Raw genomic sequence first — 17,272 nt, forward strand, 5'->3', positions numbered from 1 at the left:
CACAATGGCCATCCACAGAGGCTTAAGCTCTTGCTCTGTCCCTGCACTTTTAGCAAGTGTTTCATTTTATTGTGGTCTCCCTGCCTTGATGGCCTTATATCTCACTACCCCTTTATTTTAGATTTTTGCTTTTTATTGACAGAAAACTTTTTTTTTTGTTATCCCCTCTCTCTTTTTTTGCCTCCTCCTCTTTGTTATTCTGTCCCTAACTCCCCTCCATTCTCCCCTTGTCCTTTTTCTCTTTTGTGGGTTCTTTTTTGATCTTGCTTTCCTATGTCCATGCTCCTATCCCACCTGCCCGTTTTCCGGTCTGCAGGCGGGCCGCCCCCTCGGCAGAGTTTTCGGTGGACCGCACACGTCACCTCATGTCCTTCCTAGCCATGCTGGGGCCCAGCCCTGACTGGAACGTGGGCCTCTCGGCCGAAGACCTGTGCACGAAGGAGTGCGGCTGGGTCCAGAAGCTGGTGCAGGACATGATCCCATGGGATGCGGGCACTGACAGTGGGGTCACCTACGAGGTCAGTATCCATGGGCTAGCTATGCTGGTTATGCTGAATCAGGCTAAGGAATCTTCTCCATGAAGCACCGGTGGTTAAAGAGTTTGGCTGTGTAACTGCCAAACCGCAAAATGGGGCCTGGTGGGTTTGGGCTGGAAAGTTGCTGTTTATTGGAGGTTAATGTGGGGACTTGACTGTCATATAAACAAGAAAATACTCACAAACAGAAGGCAGGTGAAAATAAATAAATGTTGCATGTTTTTTAACAGGAATGCTATGCGAACAAAAATAGGTATGAGTGAGGATTTGGACAACAAAGGTATTCATAATCGCAACTTGACTCTGCCATCTGCTGGCATGATGGATTTTGTGAATTATGCTCTAGTTATGTTTCCTCTATATCCTTTATATATATATAAATCTATTCAGCATTATCCAAGAATCAAGTCTGTGGATAAAAGATGTGATACTTTCATCAAACTTCTGTCACGCTACCATGTCATTGTCCGTGCAATCTCCGTCGGGGCTGTGAGCTGTTTCGTGCCTCTAGCCACGTGCCTTATCATTTCAGGGCACTGACATTTGGCCACTCTCAGTGAAGAGCTGATACGCGTGTAATTTGTCGAACCCTCCTGGCTGTGTGTGCTAGATTTGTCCCCTGTCACTGGCCCTGCCACTGTGGATGAGAGCAAATCTTCCCATTTGAAGCCCAAAGCACATGGTGGCAGTTGTGCAGAGGAAGTGACTCTGTGCTGTAATGGGATTTAATGCTCACAAAGAGATAGACAATGTTCAAAGAGGAGGCACAAATGCTTGAATGAATGTGGAAAATATTAGAACATTGAATTTAGCATTTACAAAATACCAGAAGAGGATGTAATTCATTTTGTACAGTAATTTATTAAGTATACTGTTTGAATTTTAGCATTTTAATTCATGATTTGTATGCTCTGCTCAGTCTCCAAACAAGCCTACAGTGCCCCAGGAGAAGATACGCCCCCTCACCAGTTTGGACCACCCCCAAAGCCCCTTTTATGACCCAGAGGGGGGTGCTATAACACCAGTGGCCAGGGTGATGGTGGAGAGAATTGCCCGCAAGGTTTGTCCTCCCATCCCTCTGTAAATATGATTGTGTTCTTCAAATATAAAGGAAAATCTACAGCTATTGTCGGCCAGGTTATTGAGGCTCAGAAGCAGGCTGGACATACGTTGACAGCAGCTCTAGCCTGTGATTTCAGCCCTGTGAGGAACTGGAAGTTCTTTCTTTTAAACATCTGCGCAGTGTTCTCTCAGCAGACCAGAAAGTCAGCCTCAGCCTCCGCTCAGCCACTTGTTATTGTGGACATGTGTATTTGCTGTCTGGGGACAGATACGTATGCGTTATTAATGCCTCCCTCTGGGTGGGTGGCTGCGAGAGAATCTGTACACTGCTGGATACACACCAGTGCTGAGCTAGCTGAATTAAGCCCCAGATCAGATGCACAAAATTACCTGGCTTTATTTTGAAGAACAGTTCTGACGTGAAGCTTTTGGATACCATGGAGCTCACTGCAAAGAAAATCAGCCTTTTGAACAGTGGCTGGCTTTATAATATGCTTTGGGTATGACATGGTAAACATTGTAGATTTTCTGTGTCTGCAGGGCGAGCAGTGTAACATTGTGCCCGATAACGTGGACGACATAGTGGCAGACATTGCTCAGGAGGAAAAAGAGGAAGGTCTGCATTTCCTATCACCTTCACAGGAGACCTTGATCACAATCTGCCTGTATGCGTGCCCGCATGCGCGCGCGCGCGCGCGTGTGTGTGTGTGTGTGTGTGTGTGTGTGTGTGTGTGTGCGTGTGTGCGTGCATGTGCATGTTTTGGAGTTGGAGGTAATTATATAGTGCACCAAACACCCTCTAGCTTGACTTTTGCATATATTTTGGTGCTCTCACTACATCCTATAAGATCGTGAAAATAGCCTACAGGAAAGTGACTTTACTAAAGTGCTATATAGAAAACTCCTGAATTTCTTCTCCCCTGCTGCTTCTTACTCACTCTCTCTTCATGTCACGTTTTCCTCTCCGCCAGACGACACTCCTGAGACGTGCATTTACTCCAACTGGTCTCCGTGGTCAGCATGCAGCTCCTCCACCTGTGAGAAGGGCAAGCGCATGAGGCAGAGAATGCTGAAAGCCCAGCTGGATCTGAGCGTGCCCTGCCCCCACACCCAGGACTTTGAGCCCTGTATGGGGCCGGGCTGCAGCGACGAGGGTGAGTGCCACACCCTCAGCTTTCTCTGTTTCACCCACCTTTTTCTGGCCAATTCCAGAGAGAACGTGTTCACACTGCAATTCAGTTTGGTCAGCGCTTGACCTATAAACCCTGCCTCCAAAAGACAACGGGCATTCCTCCGGATGATTTGAGGTCGTTTCATGTGGAGCAGATCTTTCCCATTCATCCAGAGTATTCAGAAGCTTGTGAATGGGATGTCATGGGTCATCATGTTTTACTGAAGGACATTTTGAAAATGTCCTGGAGTAATAATAAGAGAGGGTTTTATTAGGTGACAGAACCAGTACATCACGGCTGGGTGATCCTCTGCTTTGCTTTTTCACAGGCTGCCGCACTGACTTCTGCTCTGAGACATTAAAAGGTCAAAGATGATTGTATACCGTTTTTATTTGCTGAGAAGGATCAGTGAAAGCCCAGGCCCCGTTGTATACTGGCCAGTAAAAAAAATAGCAAGCTGCTGTATAAGGAAGTGTTTGTGACAACCTTGGTGTTCTGGAGTGGAGGGAGGAAGACAGTGAAGTATAAACAGTTGGATATCCTTTTTTGTGCTAGCCTAATATTAGGATCCCACTTCTTGCATAAGTCACCTAGCATTTATGCATATTTTCTTTGGTTTTGATTTTGTTTAGACAGATTATCTTGGTTTCGCCAAGTTCCGCTAGACCCTTTCCTAGTTCTGTTGTGCAGGACACTACAGTCTGGTGTCATTCTGCCCTAGTCAAGTTTTCCTGCACTTCTCTACAGTTTTCCTGTACTTCTCTACAGTTACTGCACTTCTACTGTCATAGACAAATAATCACCGCTGATGGAGCTAGGCTCTGCATTCTTGAGTGTTTAATGGGCCATTAAGAGCTCTTATTGATCGCTGATTGTAAGGCTGGTCTGATAAAGGGGACCTCTGGGATGTCATGTTTACTTTATTTTGGTAATGACTCAGTTAGCATCAAGCAGAGCTCAGTCAGTTCCGTCATTTAGGGAAGGGGAGCCCAAGGAATACGGGGAATAATGCTTTGTCCTTCAGCATAGTTGAATTTATTTTAAGAAACAAAGAAACATGCAAACATATATACAAACATCTATACATATATTCAAACTTGGATTGGATGTACTAATTGTTGCAACTAGCTCAAGATGCATTCAAGTGTCTGTTCACTGCTCACACTCTATACTTTTGACTCAAGGCTAAAACACTCAAAACATTCAAGTGCTGATCTGCCAATCATGGGCTGTGCACTTCAGGCCGATACAGCAGTCACAGTATAGTGGGGACCTCAGAAAAATGACACAATGTCAAGAGTCATCTGCTGATTGGTGTGACTGACCTGTTTAATGAATGATGGAAGATTTTGCATGCAAATCCAGCAAAAACAAAAAGACAGAAATGCACTTCTTCAGAGAAGCCAGAAAGAAGTGTGACTGCCCTTTTACTGCCTAGACACAACCACCTGCATGATGTCGGAGTGGATCACCTGGTCTCCATGTAGTGTGTCGTGTGGTATGGGTATGCGCTCCAGGGAGCGCTACGTGAAGCAATTCCCCGAGGATGGCTTTTCCTGCACCCTCCCCACCGAGGAGACGGAGCCGTGCACAGTGAATGAGGACTGCTGTGAGTGTTGCTGTGCAGGATGCCCTTTCTCCTTGGTGATTTAGAAAATCAATTTTATTTTCTCTTATTTTTCTGTACTGCCATTTCCAAGGGCAAGTATTAAATCCGGCATAACCTGGCACTCCTGATGGGTGCAGACTGTGATCTGCATCGCATTATCTCTGGCATTTAATGGTCCTCCTGCTGTCATTTTTCCCCTGTAGCTCCCAGCAGTTGTCTGGTAACAGAGTGGGGGGAGTGGGATGCCTGCAGCGCCACCTGTGGGATGGGCCTGAAGCGTCGTGAGCGCATGGTGAAGATGCCGCCGTCAGACGGCTCCATCTGCGGGGCTGAGGTGGTGGACGTGGAGAAGTGCATGATGCCAGAGTGCCGTGAGTAGGAAGCACCTGCGTAAACACAGTGCACGGACACACACAGACCATGTTACTGTGTGTTACAGCGTGCCCCAGACATGGTAGCAGGGAACTGCTCACTTTTCTACTTTACAAAGGAGTTTGAACGAAGTGCCCCGTGGACAGGTATTTGTCTCTTCACAACCAGATGTCAACTGATTCTAAAGAATGTGAGCAAAAGGATAGCTGCAGCTCTGTTTTGACACCATGTTCCAGAGCTGTTTTTGCCATAGCGACATATGTCTCTGTTTTGACAGACACCATCCCGTGCTTGCTGTCTCCGTGGTCTGACTGGAGTGACTGCAGTGTGACATGCGGAAAAGGGACGCGCACGCGACAGCGCATTCTCAAATCCCCCGCTGAGCTGGGCGAGTGTGCCGAGGAGCTGGAGCAAATGGAGAAGTGCATGCTGCCGGAGTGCCGTGAGTGCACACACACACGTGCGCACATGTGAACACCAGTGCAGCTGGACCTGCGCACACACATACACACCTGTGCACCCAGACCCGTGCATAATTCTGGGTCTGGGTGCATGTGCACATGCCCATGCACACACCTGTGCACCCGGCACATCCATACCAGTGCACACACCTGTGCACCCGGACCCACATGCTTATGCACACATCTGTGCACTCGTACTCTTGCACATGCCAACACTTTTACACCTGGGTCCATGTGCACATGCACACACCTGGGTACCCACACCTACATGCACACGGCTCCAACTGTACACTCTGGTCCACTGCACAAACACACCAAAAAGAACAAAGCACGTGCACAAATGCATACACGCATGTACCATATTGCTTGCTCACTGGGTGCTATGAATACACATACACACACAGATGCACATGCATAACAATTTAATAAAACAACATAGTTGTACTTACCTTTAATCCCTGAAAGAATGTGCATAAGACATTAGCTATGTACAGAAGCACCTCAGACATTACCATGCACATGGTGATGAATTCTAATCAGAGGCTTGGCAGAGCAGTCTGGTCCAGCAATATATGCTGGTGAGGATCAAATTAAGTTTATTTTGAAATCTAAATTTAAATTGGAAAAAAATCTAACCTCTCTGAGCTAGGTGAATATGAACATTAATTTTTATTTTACTGCAACTGTTTTGAATGTAACTGAGATCAAGACTAATCTGCTTTTAAGCCTCAATCAAGATTCATTGCCAATGGTTCTCTGTAGAAGAATGAATAAGAGAGACTGTTGAAGTACAATACATTTTCTATATAAGCCATAGCCCTATACCCAAGAACATATGATATGAAGCCTGGAATGACCCGAGGACTTCTGCTTCTGTCATGACACAACATTAGTCACTGCAGTGCATGCTCAGAAACACAGTAGTAAATATGATTTATTTATTGATTATCAAGGTTCAGGGTGAGTCTTATAAAAACAAGCTCAGCATGGCAATAACCGTTGAGAAGAAGAGACATGTTAGAACACCATCATGTAATCAGTGCCAGGAATGGCTGCTTCATTACCTAAGCTTGGTACCAAATATTTCTGAGCATGTTTCCAGACCATAATATTTCAGTTTGATGGTTTATTAGGCAAGTAACAATTATCATGGGATACTAGTAAATGCAGAGCATGCCCTGGAGAGGAAACGATGCCATTTTAGCTCCTTATTTAGCTTTTATTGTTTATACTGAGTTCATTGCCCTCGCAACAGTGCTCTCTCTGTCTCACTTTCTCTGTGTCTCTCTGTTTCTCTGTAGCTTCAGACTGTTTGGTATCTGAGTGGTCTGAGTGGTCTGAATGCAATAAGTCGTGTGGGAAGGGTCACACGATCCGGACGCGGATGATTAAGCTGGAGCCACAGTTCGGGGGCGACCCCTGCCCCGAGACTGTCCAGAGGAGGAAGTGTAAGATTAGGAAGTGCAACCACGGCACTGCCGACAGCGAGGAGAGAAAGAGACGCAAGGAGGCCCGCAAGAGGAAGAACAAACAGGGCAGAGAGGAAGCGGCTGACGAGCTTGCAGGTGAATGGCATTGTCAGGTTACAGCCACAGTCCTGCTGTCCTCACTGTTTAATCTGGTACTGCTGGTATCTGTGCCATTCGCAGCATCAGTATTGTCATTCCCACTTTGTTCAGTGTCATCTTCATACCAGCATCTTTAACAACATCAGTAGTTTCTGTCTATGAATTTCAGAATCTTTAATGTGAGTGAAAACAGAATATAGCAGTAAAAGTTGATGAACACACAACTGCAAGTTTGACTTACACTGTCCCCTTTCCTCTATGTAACCTCTACCTAAAGGGTGCAAAATGAAGCCATGGTCTGGATGGACTGACTGTACCAAGTTGTGTGGAGGTGGGATCCAGGAGAGGCTAATGACAGCCAAGAAGAGGTTTAGGGGCTCACAGTTATCCAGCTGCAAAGACAGGAAGGAGATCCGCGCCTGCAATGTTCATCCCTGCTAGGGCAGCAGGGCATCATGGGAAGGGACATAATTTGGCAGGGAGACAGGATTTAATCACTGTCTTTCAGTAATGCAGTGCACTCTGTTTAGGGCTGGCATGGTGAAACAGTTTGGTATTTTAAATTTTTTAATTTTTATTTTTTAAACTAGACTATAGAATAGTAACCCACTATTTGTCAGAAAAAAGAACACAAGAGAGGTGGTTAGAGTTACTGTGGAAATACTATTCAATTTTTACTTTATATCTAAAAAATACTTGTAAAATTCAATTTCATTGATAGGATCCAATCTGGTGGGATTTACAGAAGATGTATATTACACAGTGCAGACCATGACATAGAAAGGTTAATTTATTTTGAGAAGAACAAAAACATTTTTGTTTCATACTCACCCAAAACAGAAGCGAAACCATCACAAATTCTTACAGTGTGTCACCTGTGGACCCATTTACAGGCCATAAGAGACTGAAGCATTTTTAAAATTCTTTTTAAAGAGTAGTATTTCAAGAATATAATTTAATTCAACACCTCTGTACCACTACACTGAATGGCACACAGTTAACAAAGGACTAAAGACAGGCGTAAGTGGTGAAAACTCTTCAGACATGTGAATGAGAATGGGTTGAGAGACGTACCCTTTTGAACCTTTCAACAGCAACAGTTCATTTGAACTCTAGAGAAGTAAATATAGCCATAAACATGTAAATACAGGGCCAAGGCTCTCTGTTTACATCCACAACAGGGCTCTGAGGAATTAGCATAATGGCATTCTACTGGTATAACAGCAAGAATAAATATTTTATATTCAATTCTCCAAGAGGCAGTGTGTTCACTCTACTTTTCAGCCATTGAGTGGACAATGGGAATTGTATATGTCACTATTTAATTTGAACATTATTAGATTTTGAATTATTACTAATTTTAGAGATAGTTCTGCCTTGTGCAAAAAGTAGCTGCATTGAATATAGATTTTTTTTGTTGCAAGATTACTGTAGTTATGATATATGTTAAAGTTGTGATATTCCTTAAAGAAAATAGAATTTTTATGATATTCTTAAAATAATAGATAGAAACCAATTTAGAAGACTTATAAATGTACTTTTATCATTTCATGTGTTATATCCCCCATATGAAAGCACAGGTAATTAGCCATTCCAGCATTTTCTAAGCTCCAGAAGATGAATGTGCTTTCTAGAAGACAGATCTGTTGTGACTTTTTCCTTGCCTATAATACTTAGATGCCATTTTACTTGTCTGCCTTTGAGTTTGTGCATTTCCTTTACTTCTCAATTTACCCCCAGAACTTTTCTGAGAGTGTAATCCAAGATTCTTACCAAAGTGTTGTGTAGATGTTTTATTGTTGTTTCACCATGCTCCCTCTGACACAAAATAATAATCACAATTACTATGATGATTATAATATTTTGGAATATTCCAGATTTACAATAAAAGTGAATGTGACAAAGTGTCAAATTGATTGATTGATTGATTGATTGATTGATTGCTTATCTGGAAACAAAACAAAATTCACGTAGCTTTCCTATTAATAATTTATATTGCTTAGTCACCACCATTCCATAGACACTAACACTGCGATAGATTGAATATGTTTCATATAGTAATCCACCAGACGGCACAATTGACCAGAAAGCTATTCGAGGGGAAAAGAAGACCGACTAACCACACGATGGCGACAGTGGACTTTCAAAATTCACATATGGCAAGTAGCGCTGTAGGACTTAAGATCACGTGATAATCCTTGATCGAGAAAAGAATGAAGGACAGAAAATGCATATAGGACTTTTACCCATTAACAGTAATTACTATCGACCTAGTGTAAATTTTCATATACTCTTTGAATGTGGTTGCCATAGTAACCTAGTCCACTAAACTTTTTTAAGGTACAGTCCCTTTTTACACATTCTGCTGCATATCCTCATGCTAACCCGTTCCTTGCACTGCTTTAGATAACGCATAAGCAAATCTGAGGGCTCACCATAAATTGCTTTTCTGAAACAGGACAATATGATGTTATATTCTGCAGCAATAAATAAATAAAATAAAAATAAATACATGAAACGTTTATGGTAAAAACAGCAATAGGAAATGAGGTAAGAAATATAATCCAACTTCCTGTCTAACACAACATTCTGACTGCCATACAGATTTCCTATGAATATGTCGAACTGTTTCACTGGAGTTTCTTCTCAGTAGGCAAAGAAGAGCTCACTCTCCCCAAAGTGTTATCCCCTGCTGATGAAGGCAGAAGAACAGTAATGACTGCTGCTGTGTGGAAGACTTCACTGAATGATACACAGAAAACACACAGGTACACCAATTACATTCACAATATCTATGGCTTTCATTTCAATAATGAATGTTATTTCAACATACCTCTGAATTCTCCACAGTGGGCATTATAATGTTGATGGGGGTGATCACGATGATGTATATCCACGTATGTAGAGTTTTGGTGAATTATTCAGTTTTCATGTGCCAATGTACTCTTTTGTCACTATGGCAACAAGAAACCCCATTCACACCCCACAACTCCCATTGCTTTCGCAGAGTGTGCCTGGTAATTGTCATGGTGATATGCTGTTGACATGCGTGTTAAATGTCCATTGAAATCATTTTGGAGCGCAGAGGGTATGTGTGAGTGAACTGTGTAACAAATAGTGCCTTTGCCCATTGTTTCTTTCTCTCTCTCTGTCTGTCTCTCTCTCTCTCTCTCTCTCTCTCTCTCTCTCTATCTCACTTTCTGTCTTTCACTATTTTTCTTCACAGGTGCCTCTCAAATGCAACACCTATGACAGCATGTCTGCATTCACAGTTGATTGGATCAGGTTTTGGGCTGTCAATCTTGCATGACTAAATGGAGGCCCCATTGTTGCTTGCATGACTGTCAACACATCCCTGATGGTAGTGATACCTCATCTCAACCCCGCCATGCACTTAGTCCATGTGTTTCAACCACACATGCTGACACTTGGGGAATGTTGTACCACACAACATGTCTGGACTGTTGGGTGCCCTGTTTCTGAAAAGCATGTTGCTGCCATCTTAAAAGAGATAGTTCAGTGTGATACTTACATTTAACAATGATCTTTGTCTTATGATGCATTTCGGAAACCCAGCCAAGTTATTTATTGAAGCAAACTGAAAATGAAAAACATCTAACAGTGTAATGTGGCTGTAGATTGCTTGGAGAAATGAGCTTATATGAGCTTGGTAACTTCAGGAAGGTTTGGGAAGAGCATATTAAAATGATTGTTTAAATCATGCTGCAAGTAATTAAGCAGCTACTTACCGCAGCCACGCTGACCGTTTATCCAGGATCCTGCCACAACCCAGTCAGCTCACTCACTCATACCTTCCACCTCTCTCTACAGTTTTATGCCCATGACTGGGGATCTGCTAGTGATGTCAGGCAGACTCCAGACTACTACCATATTCCTGTATACTACCCATGAATTCGACATAGGACAACTCAGAAATGCAGAGAGAGATCATTTCTTAACCTAAAAATACGGCTTTATATATGAGTTTAATCATTTGCATGTAACCTCTCATTCTGTCTAATTCTTGCTCTTTCTCTCTTTCTAACAGACACACACATGCACACACCCAGATGAGATGCACAGTGTTAAGTCCATTACCTAGCCAAATGAGTCCTTGCAGGTGGTCTGTAGTACTTGCATGTCTTATCATCAGAGTTCACATTTAATCAGTGAGAACTGCAAATATCACAACACACTTTGTAGTGTTGATTAACAATCAGCTTATCTCTGAACCTGAATCCACAATTGCTTGAATTATGTCTTATCTTACAAGCTAGACTTAACCCTGCACCAGGCACCTACAACACGTTCCTATTGTGCATTTTAAACATTCCAGCTTGAGTGGTTTTGTGGGCAGATGTCAAACATAAAGGTCATTTCATGTCCAATACAGTAATAAGAATGAATGCTATATTAAATTTAGTGCTGTTACTTTATTGGAAGGGATGAGGAAGACCTGATGCTAAAATAGCCACCATATGTTTTACTTTCTCTGTAAGGACTTGAAGGTCTGCACAGCTCTCAGCTCTCTAAGCAATGATTGTTTTAGGTTGTGAAAATGAATAGAGAGAAAATGACTCCATTTCTCCCTTTGCAGACAGGTTGACAGCTTATTACATTCCTTTATAAACTAACTGGCCATGAGCTAAAGCTGTAAAATTTCATGACTTAAGTTTGAAAATTGTAAGGGCACTTTTATTAAATAAATAGTGATCCATGAGGAATAGCTGTGTAAATATAGAAGTGGGATACAGTGTTAGCTATGTCCTTTTATAACCTTTATATTGTATAAGAACGAATTCCAATTATTAATAGGACCAAGACTTAAGAAAAGACCATGCACAATTAAATATGAACTTCCATCACAAGACGCAATAAACATGGAAAAGAAGTAAGTATAGCCATCTCTGTGATGCTTATAGCCTGATATAAAGATACATTTCGGCTAACTGTGGAAGGGAATGTAACTGAAAGATAGCACAGCATCCTACAGAGGTTGGGCAAGTAGAATGAATGTAGAACCATTCCAGGTTCAATTATAAATGGCATTTAGTGAACAGTGAAAGGAACTGTTCCAGTCTGTTTGCTCTATGGGAGCACAGGGTTGATGGCAGGACATGTTTTATCATTAGGCAATGAGTGTGAGCTCATGGTAAATGGGGATGGTGAGAGGCAGGCACAAGAGACTCTCCCAATAAAGCAATTAAAGCCCCACAGCCCATCGCTGCTCATCCATTCAGCAAGCATCATGTTGTCATGACAACACTGCCTACCTCCAGCATGTGCGAATCATGAAACTAAGAACAAGAAATTACCCCCCCGACACACACACACACACGCACACACCCAACTAGCCATGGTGCACACAAAATCAGCCATAAAAAGCATATTTATTAGCTCTGCATCATTCATCTTGTTTCATTCTGGAAATTCCATATTTGTGTCAAACATATTCAAATTAAATGAGTGATACTGATACATGATAAGACCAGAGGTCAGGAGCATGCAGGTGTTGCTGCCTGGGGTAAGTGCTGGGTGAGAGAAAGCTTAGGGAAACAGACATTCTTCCCCTTAGCCCTGTTGTGCGGTCTTCTGTGCAATCCAACGCTCTTGCTTGCGCTTCACACCAGGGCTCTGTGTTTCCGTGGCAACGCCTTTCCTCAAAGCACGGCAAGTGTTTGTGTGTTTATGAGCGAGCGGGCGCTTGTGTGCTTTCCAAGCGTGGTGTTGAAATCCCTGCGCAGTGGGTGTGGGGGCCAGCCTTGAGCCATTCTTGCAAAAGAAGTGATAAGAGGAAGGGAGAAAGGGTCACGCTGGATCAGCGAGGAAGACGTGGACAGCAGTCGGAGACCCCTCGATGAGTGGTTCTCATGCAGTTAACAGGATTTGCTTGTCTCTCGGCACTTACCACCCCCCACAGGCATATAGAAGTCATAAAGACAAGTACATAATAGCTCTGCTTAATAACATACTAACAATATCTCAGGCAGAAATCGGCACTTCTGAGATATAAATGTGGGCATACATACTTCAGTACTCCTTGCTGATAGCTTTGACAGATCTGTTTTTCTGAGCTACCTAAAGTTTGGGCGGTAAGCTAATATTTTCTGCTCATCATGACATCAGAACACAATACAAAATAAAATTTTGCATATGCAAATGCAATAAAGTATAAAGTTTTTGTGAAAATAAGAGAGTACAAAGTGACAACATATATACATGTTCCAAAATAATCAATACATTATATTTATAGAAGTATTTTGCATAGGTCTTCTACAGGAATGAACAAGGTATTTTTCTTAGATAAAGCTATGAATATGTTAAAATGTTTTTAAAAATGTCATTGTCAAAAAGATGATTTTCATAACTACGTAAATTTAAACTCCAAGGAGGAAAGGTTAAGAGCAGGTTAAATGTTTTTAGTTTTGCCTTGAAGCATTCAATTTTCTTGGGCGCAAATCTTAAGTGCAAATGTATGTAAATTGCAGATGATTGCACCTGACAAATTTGCATAGGTTTCCTCTGACAAATGGAGTTGTATAAAAGCAGTCACAAGGCAAGGATTTTTTTTAGGATACAGTAGGCTACTGCTAATGTTTTGTGACTGTTGAAAAAAATAGATCCTTTTTTATTAATTATATTTTAGGTATTAAGAAAATTATGACACACAGGTTTCAGTGTACCACTGACCCGACAATGCGTCTCTTCCTCGATGATGCCCTTCCAGACCTATAACACCACAATGCTGAGGTTATGCTTCTTTTGTGGGTTTTGGATCTGAATTCCGTCAGTTGGATTTCTGCAGATTCAGCATGGATAACCAAAAGATTCCACTTTTTCACCTAAGAAAACTCCAGTTGCTTGAGCATTATGTCTCAGGGCGTTGTAATTTTGCCAGGTGAAGTATGGTTCAGTGAGTTTTGATGCCTTTGGTTGATCAGTAGTTCAGAAACTTTTGCACACTTCACACTTCATCCAGCTGCTGTCATTAGCAACAAAGGCACGTGAGCCAGTACCAATGCCTATATGATGTTTCACCTAAAATCGCTTCATTTTTTCTACACTTTCGATCCTACGCTTACAGGTTAACGTGACACATTAACATTCTGGTGCTGACACAAACCTTTAAAAGGACTGTCCATGACTACTCTAGCAACTGGAGATTAAAGCCCACAGGTTCATTACAGTGCTTTCCACCAATATATGGGTAGATCACAACTGAACAGGACACAAGCTCTGACATTCAGATACCTGCACAACACACTCAAGAACACATAGAGCAGAGAGATAATGAACTGGTCAGTAGCTGTATTCTAAGCCTTCACCATGCTGCTATGCAGTTAGGAACTCATCTGAACTCATCTGATCTGTTCTCATTCCCAGCTGGTCAAATGCTGAGGCATCGGTAGATACCCTCTGTACTCATCCGTTAGCACAACGTAATCCCTTTTCTCCCATTTTAGACCACATTATAGCTCCAGCACTTGTGGACTGAGACGTGTACTGAGACATAAGTACACAGTTCTTGTCTATCCAGCTCCCTCTCTCTCACTCTGTCCTTTTTCTCTTTTCCAGTCTCATGAATCTCTATCTAAAAGAATTAAAATCACATGTCATGAATCTCCATCTAAAAACAATTAAATCACACAACATGTTGTTGGGTACAGCAGGAGTAAAAAGGTGTTTTTTTGTTTTATGCCATCAACATTTACATTTTAAATATTTTCAGTACATACACAATACTTTATGCTCTCTTTGAACCTGAACTGATTCATTTTAGCACAAGCATGTGTAGTTCACAGTCAATATTCACATTTACAGCTGCAGTGTCTGGTGTTTATAGCAGGTGTATTTCACCAATTCCTGACCAGTCTACTGCTGGTGTGGTGTGTTATCTCCAACCAAGGCCTTAAAACTGCTGATTACATTGGAACTAGAACAGTACCTCTATTACAGAATTATGCCCCTACCGTTTGTTAAGCCTGTCCTCCCATGTTTGATGACATCCAGGTGAAGGCTAATTTAATTTCTACCCTGCTTTTCACCCGGATCCATGATAATTAAGAGAGAAGTAGTGACTGCTCTGTAGAAAGTGGAATCTAGGATAAGGGAGTGTGGAGCTGTCAGCACACATAATTAATCATTTCAGCTCCCATCCTCAGGAAATCTGGGTTCAGAGAGCCCTCAGGGCTTTTGTACAACATAAATGTTGGGAATTTAAATTGATATTTTAAGAAAAAAAAATATTTTATCATTTGTTGATATTTTATTAGAAATCTTAGGTACACATAATTTTAGTTAAACTGGACAGCATCTAGATAAACATTCCAGCTAAATTATATCTAGATATTCACGCCATTGTGAGAAGATGTATTTAAATGATCATGTCAGGTAAAGTGATGGGGCTTGACTGTTGATTCACTCTTGACTCATATGAAGTAAAGCACTGTTTGAGAAGTCTTACTTCACCTTAACTCCCAGAGCAATACGTGGTGCATTATTAGTCTATTAAGAAATAGCACTGTGTGATGCCCAACTGAGGTGCCCAGCACACCAGTGACAGGTTAATACAGGTTTTTTACAACAGGGCCTGAATGAAACAACAGTGAAGTAGCATATAGCAGTGAAGTAGCATGAATAAAATCATTGTTGAATTTGCTGTTTTAATTTCTATTTTTGTAAACAACCCCCTTTAGCAGAATGTATACTAACATATCAATAACTGTATAGTGGCCCTCTTCACTATTATTACTACTACTGAAAAAGAAAATTGATAAAGGACTTTCTTGAAATTACCTTTTCACACATTGACCAACCATATATGATCATATATGATTGTATATGTCTCTTGTCCAGTGTCTGTTAAGGTCTATCCTAGGTAATTAATATCATGACCAACCCAAAGTGAGGGAAGCCTTATTTCAAATTTAACCATAACTCACTTATTGAAATTCTTTCAAAATTTGATCCATGCTTGGTGTCATAAATCTTGCACACCCCACTGATTCTCCCACAGTCACTGCCCCACCCAGAACCACATCCGTACACATCGGTAGATGCGATGACATTCACCTGAATTTTAACAAGCTATTCTCTATTTTCCTGTGGTTCACCACCTAACGCTTGGACTCCTCTCACAATCTGCTCTCCTGTGACTGACCAGGAACTGAATAACAATGCAAAAAGCCCACCACTCAATACCATAAGTTTAAAATATTTTTGTCTCCTACACATCCTGCTTATTGGGAAGTAATAAAACCTATTGTAATTAGATCCTTTTGCATCTGGAGTACGCCAGTGGTAGCTCAGTGGTTAAGGTACTTGACTTGTAATCAAAAGGTTGCTGGCTGCTTCAAGCCCCACCACTGACAGGTTTCCACTGTTGGGTCCCTAAGCAAGACCCTTAACCCTCAATTGCTCAAGTTGTACTCAGTCATAATTGTAAGTTTGGATAAAAGTCTCAGCTAAATGGAGTGTTTTCTATCATTACCCTTGGCTTAGCTAGTTTATGTTCTACTAGGATCCATTTCAATATTTCCTTGAGCAGTGAAAAGGCTAGTGAATCTTAATAAGTCATAATAGCTTGGCATCCAGAAACTCTTTCACCAGTAATCATTCACAATGACCAGTTCAGTTTGAATTTGTGTTCAACCAGCGTGTCTATGGTCAGTTTTAATAATTCAGGCTCCTGGACATCCAGAATGCTACCTAAACATTACCTCTTCCAAAAGCATCTGCTGTGTTTTAAACAGACAATGATGGTCTCTTGATGTTCAAGGAGTGAGAAATAGAGCCCTGTAGATCATGCCACCTGAGCCCCATAACTTATGTGACACATCACTTCAAGTGGTACTAGACTTTGTAGTCTTTGACTGAGTAAAAAGGGATGCCAGGAGTTCCATTATTCCAACCCTGTTCACAACATTCACTTCTCCCTTAACATGACCAACCACACAATAACAGTTTCCTTAAATGAAATACCTTATATTTTTTATTGACCTTTTATATGCCTGAACCTATCCCAAATAAACCATAGTCCTGAATATGCCTGATTGGTACATTAGCCCACAGGTTGCATATGTCAACCCACATAACTAACTCTGAGTCTTTGGAGCTCATTCTTCTTCAAGATCAGATCTTAAAGTTCCTCTTATAATGGCAATTATTCCGGAAATCTGAGGCCTTGTGAACAAACCAATTTTTGAACATTTTAATACTTCAGCTATGTCTCCAGTAATTCATACATTGGCAAATACACCATAGCTATTCAGGAAATAAGAAAAGCAATACCTCATCTCTTACTGTGTACCTGTATTGACTGGTCCATTAAAGAAAAAGATATTTTATGATGATTTTAATGTGATTTAGGATATGAACTGTAAATGCCTGGGAAGGAGACAAGATCCCATTCACAAATACAATTCCTGGAGGAAAGCTCTCAAGATAGGTCAAGCTGGTTCTCTTTTTTTAAACCCAGAAATGTGTGATCTGT

General features: G+C 41.6%; 1 protein-coding gene across 2 annotated transcripts in view; it reads left to right on the forward strand.

The window, feature by feature from the left end:
* The window catches only part of spon1a (spondin 1a), a 64,360-nt gene extending 55,664 nt beyond the window's left edge, over window positions 1-8,696 (forward strand). Inside the window, exons 8-16 of one of the 2 annotated variants that reach the window (XM_026999441.3) lie at window positions 317-518; window positions 1,456-1,596; window positions 2,139-2,214; window positions 2,570-2,752; window positions 4,209-4,379; window positions 4,583-4,750; window positions 5,029-5,193; window positions 6,514-6,777; window positions 7,058-8,696. In XM_026999441.3, coding sequence (XP_026855242.2) covers window positions 317-518; window positions 1,456-1,596; window positions 2,139-2,214; window positions 2,570-2,752; window positions 4,209-4,379; window positions 4,583-4,750; window positions 5,029-5,193; window positions 6,514-6,777; window positions 7,058-7,221 — 1,534 coding nt within the window. In that variant the 3' untranslated portion in view covers window positions 7,222-8,696. The remainder of the gene's footprint in view (window positions 1-316; window positions 519-1,455; window positions 1,597-2,138; window positions 2,215-2,569; window positions 2,753-4,208; window positions 4,380-4,582; window positions 4,751-5,028; window positions 5,194-6,513; window positions 6,778-7,057) is intronic. The other variant, XM_081716087.1, reaches the window with a different exon arrangement.
* Window positions 8,697-17,272: the final 8,576 nt, after the last annotated feature.

The sequence above is a fragment of the Electrophorus electricus genome, chromosome 6 (genome assembly GCF_041902795.1).
Source record: "Electrophorus electricus isolate QZ-2024a chromosome 6, ASM4190279v1, whole genome shotgun sequence".
NCBI classification, from domain to species: Eukaryota; Metazoa; Chordata; class Actinopteri; order Gymnotiformes; family Gymnotidae; genus Electrophorus; species Electrophorus electricus.